Source organism: Coloeus monedula, assembly GCF_965178545.1.
Source record: "Coloeus monedula genome assembly, chromosome: 11".
In the NCBI taxonomy this organism is placed as follows: Eukaryota; Metazoa; Chordata; class Aves; order Passeriformes; family Corvidae; genus Coloeus; species Coloeus monedula.
This window is the reverse complement of record NC_138791.1, coordinates 12,199,167-12,211,825: the sequence shown is the minus strand read 5'-3', so window position 1 is coordinate 12,211,825 and position 12,659 is coordinate 12,199,167. Positions and strand designations below refer to the sequence as shown.

The window sequence follows — 12,659 nt, the reverse complement described above, 5'->3', positions numbered from 1 at the left end:
CCTTCATTAGTTTATTGTAGGGGATGTTTAACACAGAAAATGGTCATAGCATCTCTTCTCCTTCCTGAGTATGGTATTTTCAGAGGGAGACCATTGCAGGAAAAGAAAACAGAATGACAATTTGAAATAAGCTGGGGAGGGGGTGGGGGAACAGCAGATGTTTAGAATTATGCTGTGATAATTCCAAAAATCTATGCATCTTTCTTCATAGATGTAAAGGAACAGACAAGCAAGTTTGGGCAATTTTTGTGCTTTTATTAAAAAGAGAATGAGAAAAAAAAGTTCTTTCAATAGTTAGTGCTTTTATTCTGCAGAGCACCAGTTCACTCAGTCAGTTTAATGACTGCATACCAATTATATGAGGGAAGAATGATAAGCCAAAGCTTCTCTTACAATAATCAAATAACTGCAGAAGGTTTATATATAGGAAAATTAACAGGAAATCAGCATGTTCAGTAAGATCAATAAAAGTTACAGCAGCTGCAGATCTGGTAGAAGACTGATACATCAGAGCAAAGCAGGCTCCCCAGGTGTAACAAAGCAAGCTTTGGGTGAGGTGAACAAATGACTAATAGTCACTGAGCTAGTAACAGGCATTCAGAAAGGGTCTAGAGAAAACATCTCATATTATTTTAGGATTAAAAATGATAGTAGTAATCACAATATTCAGGAATGAAGATTGGACCTCATAAGCCAGGGGTAAAAAAGGAATGGTAGCTGTGCAAACTGCTTTGTATCTTCTGTCATCTTCTTGTACCTTGTATGTTATATACAGAGAAAGCAAAGAGTTGTAATCATAATTTCAGTATGAATTCTGGTGGTAAGGTGACTTTTGTACCCCCCCTAGAAGCCGCACTTAAACATTACACACTGTATTTCGTAGCAGGAAAAGCTGTCAGTGTTCGTATCACTTGTACTGCTGACGTGTGTGTTCTTGAGGTCTTCTGGTACCTGGTACCATCTCACAGCAAAACAGACTGAGAGATCCTCCCTTCTGCCAGGAATATGATACACTCCTGGTCTAAAAGCTCCATTCTCTTCACTAGAATCAAAGCACTGTCCCTCCTTGGGGTACTGTTGTATAGTGTCTCACAGCCCGCTGGCCAATATTCCACTCATCTAAATCCATTCAAGTTCTGCTCACTGCCTGGATTCACTTTTCAAGCAGAAATGTTTTCTACTTCCATTTAGAATCACAACTAGATGTCTCAAGTATTAGACTTGTTCCTTTGTGAAAGAGCAATCTATGTGGACCCTTTAAAAAAGGGAAAGCTTTTCTCAAAGAAGGAGTTCTTTAAACAACGATGATGCCAACAGCAGGTTGGGTGACTTTAAAGTATCTTATTTTAAGGTTTTGAGTGAGGTTCAAGTACCAACTGCAAAATGGTTATTATGTGTTTGCAGCTTTTGACTTGTGGATCAAGTTTGATATAACAATTAGGGTTATATTAACAATTCAACCAGTGGATATGAAAAAAAGTGAAAAGACATTGAAATTTACTTAAAAATTCATTCACTAACAAATTGCCAGAATAACTTTTGAAATTTAGTGTTGACACGGCTTTCCAGAGAAATTTTATACTGTGTTTAACCAGTAACTAAATGTTATGTTGGTGGTGTTGATGATACCATGATAACTGTGGGATTGGGTTTAATTCAAGGTTTGCATTTATTAGCTAGTGGATTTCTGAACTTCTTAAAGCCTGCTTTTATCTTCTGTTCTTAATTGTAGTGGAACAGCAACTTCACCAAACACCCTGGATAAAAACTGCCATTCATTACAGTGTTTGTGGTGTTCTTCTTTCCTGTAATTATGTGTAAATATGCTTGATCTTCATAGCTGAACAGAAGTCTGTTAACTTATTTTTTCTAGTAAGCATTTTGTTTCTCTTTCAGTATTGTACGTTCTTGAAGATTCTCTGAGAGATTCTCCAAGGTCTCTCTGGGTTTGAGTCATCTATTCTGTTTGGTGATCCTGTCCTATATTGTTGACTTTTCAATTTTATTTCACAGGAGTATGACAGGGAAAAGTACCAGTCAAATAGACTAAGTTCATCTGAACTACAGATGCTGGCCAGCATGAAGAGACAACAAAATGAAGAATTATGGGATGCTGGGATGTCCCATGAGCTGAGCGTGTCACAGATCGATATCTGCAATGTCAACGTAAGTACAAGCAGTGATGATGATACAGCAACCTGGAACTCCTGTTTCCTACCAGTAAGTCTAAACCCACAGTATTTTCTCAGGGGTCTTGAATACTAAATCTTCTTTGAGTAGAGTTGAAATTTAAGGTATCGTTACCAAAGGCTCTTAGAACTTATCAAGTAAAATATTTAACCAAGATACACGTGCTTCCAGCAGTTTCTCTAGTACCATCATGGATAAAGAGCAAATCTGTTATATATATTCCATCCTAGAATCCTGAATAATAATGTAGGCTGTACAGTTTGTCACAATAGTGGCTGACAACCTGCAGGTGTGTGATACAGTACTTAAAAATAGTTCCAAAATGAATGAAACCCAGATACACCAGTCAGCAGCTGCATTACAGTGTGAGTAATGGAAAATAATTGCTTCTTACAATGATAAAGTCTCATTACTGGAAAGCTAAATGTTTAAAGAACTGAAGCAGGAAAAATCAGCAAAAAGCTGCAGTAGCTCTAAGCACTTCGTATATGATCATTATGAATTTTACACCTTGGATCATTACTTGTCCTGGTACAAAGTGGTACAGAATCACGCAGACCTGCCCTATGTGACAGTACTGCTATAAGAAGCTGAGTATTTGTTGCAGTACACCAAAAAGTATTGAATGTATGAAAGCACAGAATAACATTTCAGGAGCTATATAAAGGTACTAGCAGGAGCTGCTGTAAAACGAGATAACCTCATACTCTCTTTATACATCAGCAATATAGCTGTTATTTTATTACAGTTGGAGCAATAATAAACAATGAATGTGGCTTAAGTAAAGCACACAGCACAACTCTGAGGCAGATCTATCATTAGAAGAGTAAACGCAGCTGTGTTGCCCCAATATTAACTATTGCAGAGTAAATGCTCTAAAGTGTTAGGTGCAAATTACCTTCAAGGTTCTACAGGGTCCAAATAGAGGCCTGTAGCAGCAACTTTCTGTAGTGAATTATCAACACAGTGCTGGAACTTTGGAGTACCCTGTTAAATGAAGGTTTCAAAACAGAAAAAATGTATTGGTAAGTGGGTAATTGTACAAATAAGAACTTGATTTACAGAGTACTATTTCACAGAACATCAGAAAAACATTAGTTGGTATTAACTATTTGATATACATCTCCATTACACATTTTGTTAATTTAATGATATTTCCAATGTGTTTTCTCTGTGCTCACTAAATAGGCTCAAACATGGTTCAAATCTGCAAGACTAGGCAAATGGAAGTCAATTAGATATAGAGAATAGCAGTCTCATTAATTTTTTAGTAACTTAATTATAAGGAAACTGATAAGAATATTTAGATACATCAGGTTTGGTTAATACAAAGTGCATGACTAAAACATACGAACTTTTAAAGTAAAATGTACTCCTTCAGTGTTCAGTGAAGCACAATATGATTGCAAAGACTATCCTTTGATCTTACTGCCTTGATCAACTTCTGTAGCTTCAATCTAAAAAAAGTGTTTAGACATAATAGGTTAGTAATATAAATTGCAATTTAATATAATTGTAGTTTTTCATAACAGCCCTTTATGCTCATCTTTCTCTACATAATTCAAGTGTAAAAGGCAAGATTTTGTCTTTGAGAGAGTTTTTCACGTTTCATTCAGCTGACTGAAAAGTTTGTTGTACCTTACACATTCAGCCTTAGCAGGTTTCTCCACTGCATTTTGCAAGGTGGACACTGAGAGTATTTTAAGATTAAATGGCAAGAAACTCATTTTCAAGGAGAAATAACTTAGGAAAGAAACCTGATCTTTCTCAGATAAAGACTAACCACTTAGTTCCTCACAAAAACAAAGAAATTCAGCTTTCCAGGTCTTCCCTACCCATTTACTCAGCCTTTATGGAGAGAACTCTGAACAGTGTCAGTCAGTCCCCAGCATCTGCTGTTTCACTTCATATTTTCCTTTCTGAGATATCAGCCAGAGCACCAGCTATTCATAGATATGATAGAAGTTTTTTGAGTATGGACTTCTGTGTTTAACACTGCTCGATGTAATTCTGTTCCAGCATTTGGAAAAATGCAGAGTATCTATGTGAGGGGGATAATTCACTCTGTAGACCTTTGGTATCTAAGAAGGCTGTTAACAACAATTGTTAATGGAGGTGATTATTTAATCACCCCACATTCTTTCAACACAGAAGCTTTTAAAAAGTAGTTGGGGAAATTTTGGTATGCTGATGGTGAATGTTAGTATATTTTGATATGCTTACAACGTTTCAGAGGACGTGAGAGTAGCAATGCTGTGCCAGTATTTAAATGGTTAGCTGACATGAAAAAGTCTTTAGTCAGGCATTCTCTTTCTGTAAGACCTAAAATCATAGAATTATAGAATAGTTTGGTTTGGAAGGGACCTTTAAAGGTCATCTAATCCATCACTCCTAGCACTGGGCAAGGACACCTTCCATTAGACCCAGTTGCTCAGGTCCCCATCCAATCTGGCCTTGAACATTTGTAGGGATGGGCAGTCACAGTTTCTCTGGGCAACCTGTTCCAATGCCTCACCACCCACAATGTGAAAAAATTCTTCCTAACATTTGGTCTAAATCTACCCTCTTTTAGTTTAAAACTGTTGCCCTTTGTCCTACCACAACAAGCCCTGCTAAAACTCTGTCCCCCTTTTTCTTGTAAAGCCTCCTTTAGGTACTGAATGGCTGCAGTAGGACCTTTCCAGAGCCTTCTCTTCTCCATGCTGAAAACCCTAACTCTCTCAGCCTGTCGCCATAGGAGAGATCTTCCAGTCCTCTGATAATTTTTGCAGCCCCACTCTGGACTGACTCCAGCAGGTCCATGTCTTTCCTGTGCTGAGGACCCCAGAGCTGGACACAATACCCCAGGTGGGGTCTCATAGGGGCAGAGTAGAGGGGCAGAACTTCCTCCTCAACCTGCTGCCAATGCTTCCTTTGGATGCAGCCCAGGATACAATTGGCACTCTGGTCTGACAGGTCATGTCTAGTTCTTCATCCTGCAATGCTCCCAAGTCCTTCTCCACAGGGCTGCTTGCAATGCTTTCATCCCCCAGTACTAGTAAACTCATCATTTCTTCAGCTTCCACTTTTTATAAAGAAGTGTTTCTTATACATGTATTTATTCCTTATATATATTTATTAGGTAAAAAATATATGTGTAGAATAAAAGCAGATTTGTTTTTATGTCCCTGATCTTTAGTACCACCATCATTTGAGTTAAGAGAATTTTCAAATGCTCAATCCTTCCAAAATCAGATGTACAAACTGCAGAAAAGTTTAGAGAGAGAGAGAGAGAGATACAGATCTGTAGCCATCTTCCAGTTGCATAGGTCAATTACTTTAGCACTGCAGTATGTGGAAAAGAAATAGAAATAACCCTCATACTGGAATTTGAGAAATTAAGGACAGCTTGAAATTCTTGTCATGATTAAACTTTCATGCTTACATGTGTTTCCAGGTTGTATCTTTCTGATTCTTTAAATAAGTAGTATCAATTGCTTTCTTTCTCTTATGTTTTTCAAAGATAAATAAGGAGTATTTTCTTCCAAATTTTTCTTCATTTTATACATTTGTGTCCTTTAGTTGGAATCTATGGCAACAGCACCACCAGAAGGCAGCTTTTTATGTATCTTTAATTTTGAAATACCTTTGATGTTTTGCAAGGCAAGATAGGGTATAATCATGTTAGATAATGAATTTATGTATCCAACCATTATTTTATATATAAAGCACATTCTAAGTGAGTTTAATTTTTTCATCACTTAAACTTTTTGGCTTGATTTCCAGACTCATTGAAGAGTGTCATGTTACTGACTTAAATGAATCTGAGAAACCCTTGTGAATGTAAAGGCACATAGATCAATCACATTACTGAGTTGCAGTTAGAACAGATGTTCTTAAACATGTACAAAACAGATATACTAAAATTGTGGTTTTATATTCTATGATAGTTTACCAAGAACTGGGTATATGCTGTCAGGAGAAAATGTTGAAATGTAAGTGGTTTATCAGCTGCTGTAAACTATGACAGCCAAAAAAGAATAAAATCACTTTGAATATTACACACTACCCAGCATAACTTTCAGTTATAAATATGAAAAACTTCTACTTTAAAATGGGTTTACTTTGAAGGAGGATTGTAAGCCCTTGTAAAATGTGTGTGGGGCACAGTTTCAATTCAATACTATGTGTATGTAGAGCCAAATATTTTAAAATATTTTATTTGATGGTGTCTTACCTGAATGTTCTCTTAAATCTTAAGACCTATGAAAATCCATGCTAGTTTTGCAACACTATGAAAGACACAGTTCTATATATTGCAGAGTTTAATGTGAAGTTTATACCCACACATATAAACATTATCCAAGAAAATTTGCAAAGCTTACAAGACATTTCTGCTTAAATGCCTTGCTTTATTCTAGAGATCCTGTAAGACTTCCTTGCCCTGTCAGAGAATTGGCCCATTCAGCTTCTTGGATAGTTGTTTCCACACTTCAGACATCAATTCAAATACAACACAAACATTCTGGAGAAAGATTGTCTACAAGAGAATTCAAGATTTCTTACTGCATATGGTCCCTGTTTCTCAATCAGAAATGCAAAGGAGAAGGAAGATTCTCCTAATTGCTCACTGATATATCCTGGAAGCTTGTAGTGGTATAATAGTGGTATAATGTTGCATTAGCAGAATCCAAGTTATGCCCACCACTAAGATATGTCTTTCGGGTAAGGAGTACTCACAGAGAAGAAAGATTACTTGTTCCACAAGCAACTGCCTAATTATAAATTCAGTCACATAAGTCTTGATCTGAAAAATATTTGAAAGAGTACTTCCAGGTTCATACCTAATTTGTGGAAGGTCTTCTGGCCTCCTTTGTGAGTTTTCAGAAAAGAAGGTCACTTAACACGGAAATGGTCTGGCAGAACTGAAGTCTTACAGACAAGAGGAATGTTATTTAAACCCAGAATTATGCCAACTGTGAGATCAGTTTGACAACCCCTGGAGGGATCTGTTCACATCAAGTCAAATCGCAAAACTGAGGCAGAGTATTCTTTACTATGAAATAAGACCAAAAATTATTTAGACAGATATTCTGGTTCATAGACTGACTAATTCACACTCTGTCTTGTCCTCAATCTTCCACTAGCTGTCATCAGGGAATTGCACTATCCACCACCAGGCAGTGAGTCATATTTGGTAGTAATTAGGATGTCATTCATCCTGAACATGTATTTTACAACATCCCTTTCCATTTTCTGAAACCATGAGAACATACTCATTCTTATATTGATCTTTTTTAAAAAGAATCCTTTCATAACACTTTTTATTATTTTAGCATTTTGTGTACTAAATTGTGTAAGTATTGTTAGTGTATGCTTACATTTTCACTTACTTTGCATTTCCTTCAGTGATTTGTTTAGAATTGCTTTTGAGGTGTGTGATAATGGCAGGGGAAGTCTCTTCTGGTAGAACTACATATATTCTGGGAGAAAATGTATTTATGGATTTAGAAATTCTTGAATTTTTACATCAGTTTATGAATATTGATCTTTCTTGCAAATAACTCTTTTTAAAGCCATAAACCAAATGTAGTTTGAAACTTTTGGGACATGTACTTACAATGGGTAGGTAAGATTTGAAGACTGGAAAATTATTGTATTTTGTATGAATATTCATACAGTCCGCTGTTAGCTGTTCATTAACAGCTTAATCCAGGCTTCAAAGCTGCAGTGCCATGGAGAATCATATGTGCTTCAGTAATCTTCATTTGGGACTGCTAAAATAACTGCTATTGGTGCTTCTAACCTGGTGTACCAGCTCTCTTACCTCTCCCTTGGTGTCTTCTACTCTTAAAAATGGTTTGTTCTGCACAGATCCTACTAAGAGTTCCTTCCTCGTGCTTCCTACACATGTTCAATCCAGACTCTTCTGTCAGACAAGACTTTACCACCCCCCATCTCTGAAGTTTCCTGACTGTCCCAACACTCTCACAGGCAGCAGAGAAATGACTGCGTGAACAACTCCTTAATTGATATGTATTTCCACCCAGACAAAAATCATCCTTAAAGTTGTGCTTTTGTACAGTTCGGACCAGAATAGCCATTTTTAATTTCACAGATAAGAAAAAAGACTGTAAAATTCTAGTATCAGAAGCTGCAAATGTGTATGCTCATACCAGGTCTCTGACATACTTCTAAACAATCTATTATTTTTTGTTTTCCATAGCCCGTCAGTCAGGAGCATCACTATCAGAAAGAAATGAGCCCACTTTCTTATTCCAGCCCACGGTAAGATTCCATTTATAGCCCAGGCAGTAAGGATTCAGTTAGAGTGTTCTGAATATTAAATGTGACACTCTTTGATTTAATCTTCAATCTCTTTTCAATTGCAACCTCCTCTCAGAGGGCTTTATTGCTCATTTTAGTCATTGTCTACAGTATGTCTGAGCTGTCTGGGAACACAGAACCGAATTCTGCATGTTTTGGATGTACCACTGTGTATTTAAAGTATCTGACACAGGCCTTGCTCCTACATCTGCTTTGATGTGTGATTCAGCAAATCGTCCTCATCTCACATACATACACTCTCATCTATTTCTTTCTCCCTCTCTCCCTCTCTGCTTTGAAGGCTTAGAACTAGAATTCTGTATGTGACTGTAGGTGTCAGGGAATCAATTTGTTCCAAAAGATTTTAATGTTACTTATTATGAAAGGGTTTTTTTTCAATAGATAACCCAGTTAGGAGTGGGGGGTTACAACACTCTGGGATAGAGCAAAGGGATCCTGTCTACAGCATATTTTGTCTGTCAGGTTTTTAGCTTGATCTGTTTTGTTTGGAATCAGCAACAAAATCCCTGTGACTTTAATGTAAGGTGAGATGACAAGGGGAGAAGGTGACTAGGGAAAATTAATCAGATTGAGACTATTGAGATAATCAAGATTAATTGTCCAGTCTCAGACCTCCGTTGTACCTGTGAAACCCTCACATCACTTTGTCAATTTTTTAACTGCCCGAACAAGAGGTGTACTAATTTTTAAAAGCAGTCCTATTTCACTTTCACTTGGTGTCATTAATGTGGATTTTGCTTGTCTGAGTTTTAACTGGAAGATGTATGTGTTTTGGGGGGTAGGAGTAGGAGGAGAGGACATTTCAGATACAACTTCTTTATATTTTACCAAGTCTGAAATGTTTTATGAGAGCTCACTGTCAGTCAGTTGTGCAGGATGTTTCTCCTCGCAGAGATGTTTTCAGCCACTTGAATCACTTGCCATCCATATTTTTATGGATTCAAAATCTTCTTATTAGATTTTATGAACTGGACATTATGAAACTTTCTGTGCAAGTTCACCCAGATGCATCAGTTATTGCAACATGCAGCCATATACTTCCGATACATTACTGGAGTTAAAGAATAATCCTGGATTCCTGTTCCCTTTCACATGCAAGTCAAAGTACCTATGTTTGTCTAGAAGACCCCTCTGCCTTGGGTTGTCAAAGGAACCATCTCCTTATGAGTTGTTGAATGGATGAAGTGGACAGAGATCATTGACTATAGTCCACAGAGTGCAACAGGAGGTACCTTGAGACAGAACTTTGGACTCTTTATTCCAAAATTGATTTTATAATTCTGATGACATTAGAATTGCCTGTATTTTAGTGCAGGCTATGTTGTTTGTCTTCTTTTTGCCCATACATTGGTTAAGTCAGGTTTTATTAATTTATTTTCATGCATGTGCTAAAGCAATTTGGTACTTGGTACGTTTTATATACTGAAAAAACAAATAAACACCATCATCTGTAAAAATAAAGTGTTTCATCATATCAACTTAATATGATCAAAATGAAAACTTGTATTTCCATATAATAAAATTTAAAACAAAAGAGTATAATTTATGACTTAGTTCTTATGCAATTTTAATCCAGTACACACAGTAGACTTAAATTTCCCTAGAAATCATTTTCGAGAAATGCAGGTGGTATTCATAAAATACCTGACTTGCAAGTGCCTCGTAAATTCAGTAGCCCTTGTGAACAGCCAGAAAAGCGTTATTGGGCTGTAAATACAGAAGATGACAAAATTATGAGGTCAGTTTGCATCATGATATAAAAACTGGAAATGATGTGACTTGAATACCATTAGTCACATAGTTACCTTTCATTTATAATGGAAAACTCTGTAATGTTTTTCGCAGAGGATGTGTACCTAAATAAGAGGGAAATAAAGTTAATGGTAATTCTATAACTTAGTTTCTAAATTTTTTTAAAGGCAATTTTAACAAATCCTGTATAAGCAACTAGAAAATGTCTAAAGCTTTGTAAGCCTACTATAGCTTTGTAGGGAACACATAGAATATTTGAAAAATTGATACAGCCCCTTTAGGTGTGTGGGTGTAAATGCTATGGTAGGAAGACAGTTACATGGTGCATTTACTGAATGAACAAATAGTTTGTTGTAAAGAGGGGTAAAGAACGGGTCTTGAGTAATTTTAAAAAGTGTAGTAGTGATATTTTCTGGGAAATGAAAAGAGCCCAATGTGGAAGCTATTGTCCAGTAAATGTAGGTTCTGTCCATAATAAGATAAAAGGACAAGCCAGGAAAGAAAGCCTGTGAAGGTAATGGAAATTCAGTCAATAAAAAGACTCAGCTCGACTCATTGTCCATTGGTTCCACTGGGTAAAGGTCATAAGTCTGCCAAGAATATTGCTCCTGCCATACAAATCACCTCACCTCATGCTGCTCTGCAAGGCAGAGAACCAGTTAATGAAAGGAGACGACTGAGTGCAGAGGCTGCACAGCCAGAAGAGTGAGGTGGTGTGCAGTGTTTCGGCCCTGGCCATGCAATTCCCACTGACTGATGTGCTGCGTGGTCCTGGCAGAACTCGGGAATTGCTTTCTTCTCTCCAAATAGGGAGCTGTAACTATCTGAATTGTTGCTTCCTCCAGTGCAAGGACTAGAATTTTCTGTGTAACCAGCATTTACTTCATAAGATTTTGTCATCCAAACTAGTTGTGTGTCATAGAAGGTTTGGAAGTTTCACTAAAGGAAATCCTGGAAGACAGTAAGTGTTTTACAATTTCAGCCATACTGAATTGTGAAATGCAGAGCTGCTCTCTGTAAAAGATCACTTGAACCTAATTTATTAATAGACTTTTATAAACTTCAAGAGATGCTGTCCAGAAAATTTATTTCTGATAAAAGCTGGTTTTTCTACCTTAGAGAAAGTTTTCAATTTATTAGAAAAACCCTGTCTTTATAAACATTGCCTCACTAGATCCTGTCTTGGCATCCTACTCAGCTCTTCCCAAAATACCAAATAAAATTCATTCCTCTTGTTCAAACAGTTGTTCCCCAGAAACTGCACTAAAGTACGGCACAAATATTTCAACATTTAATTGAGTATCCTTTCACAAGAAGAATATTTTATTTAAATAATTTCATGCCAGATGTGCATGGCCAAATTTTCAATTAGGTTTTACCCAGATGTTTCTTTTTCAGTTTCTGTTATCTAAAATCAGCTGATAAGGCCCGCAGCCTCTGACAAATGATTAAGAGCCACTGACCTCCCTTCAAGTGGGCTTGTTACAAGCTGACGAAAGCAGGTTGGCTTGTCATTGTAACCTACATTTTTTATGTGAGACTGATTGGGACGTCATCATTATTCTTTCCTCTACAACAAAAAACCCAAAAAAACTGAACACACTTGACCCAAAGAAAAGTAAGTAACATTTTCATCCCTTTTATGGTAAATGTTATAGATTTGAGATTTGTCACCACATAATGTTTCATTGATATGGAGAGTGATGTGTCTGAGGAGGACAATAACTTTTCAAAATAAAGTTGTTGGTTTTACCTTAAGGAAAAAACCAGAACCCAAATCCTCAGTTGCTACTTTATCCAACAATGTGATTTTTTTATTTTTGTAATGACATGCATGCACAGTACTTCAGGTAATGAATCATGAAATGCATAACCATGTACCTTTAACTAAAAGTATTTTTTAATTATATTCAAACTTGATGACTGGTAAAATTTAGGTATGTTAGTTACAAATATAAATTATATGTAAATGTAATGAACACCTCTTTCTGTGCATTCTGACCACTGCTGGTTTCAAGGAATAAATTATTTCTTTCTCTTTCTTTGAAATTTTCTTCTAGAGAAGTCTTTTTTTAGAACCTATTGTTACCATATATATTGCCATTATCATTGCACCTGAAATTTGCATAATTTGCATAATATCAGTGATTCCAGCATAAAACTTTACTGTAAACTGTAAACTTTCAAATATTAAAAGTATCTTTGAGACTACCATTCAATTACTCTCATCCATCCCAGATGAAAACTAAACATTGCAATAGCTGATGCATGTGTTATTAAACCACTGAGAGATTCTGTAAAATTAAACTCACCTATGAAATGGTGCAGTAAATGAGGGATTGTAGCTATGACCTATGTTTGCACTACAGCAGAACCTCTCCCTCATGCAG

The 12,659-nt window shown here is 36.5% G+C and overlaps 1 protein-coding gene across 1 annotated transcript in view; it reads left to right on the top strand.

Moving 5' to 3' along the window:
- Positions 1-12,659, top strand: part of CFAP20DC (CFAP20 domain containing) — a gene marked incomplete at both ends in the record, with an annotated part of 67,449 nt that overhangs the window by 40,170 nt on the left and 14,620 nt on the right. The window contains 2 exons of the mRNA XM_082288472.1: positions 2,014-2,220; positions 8,396-8,457. Coding sequence (XP_082144598.1) covers positions 2,014-2,220; positions 8,396-8,457 — 269 coding nt within the window. The remainder of the gene's footprint in view (positions 1-2,013; positions 2,221-8,395; positions 8,458-12,659) is intronic.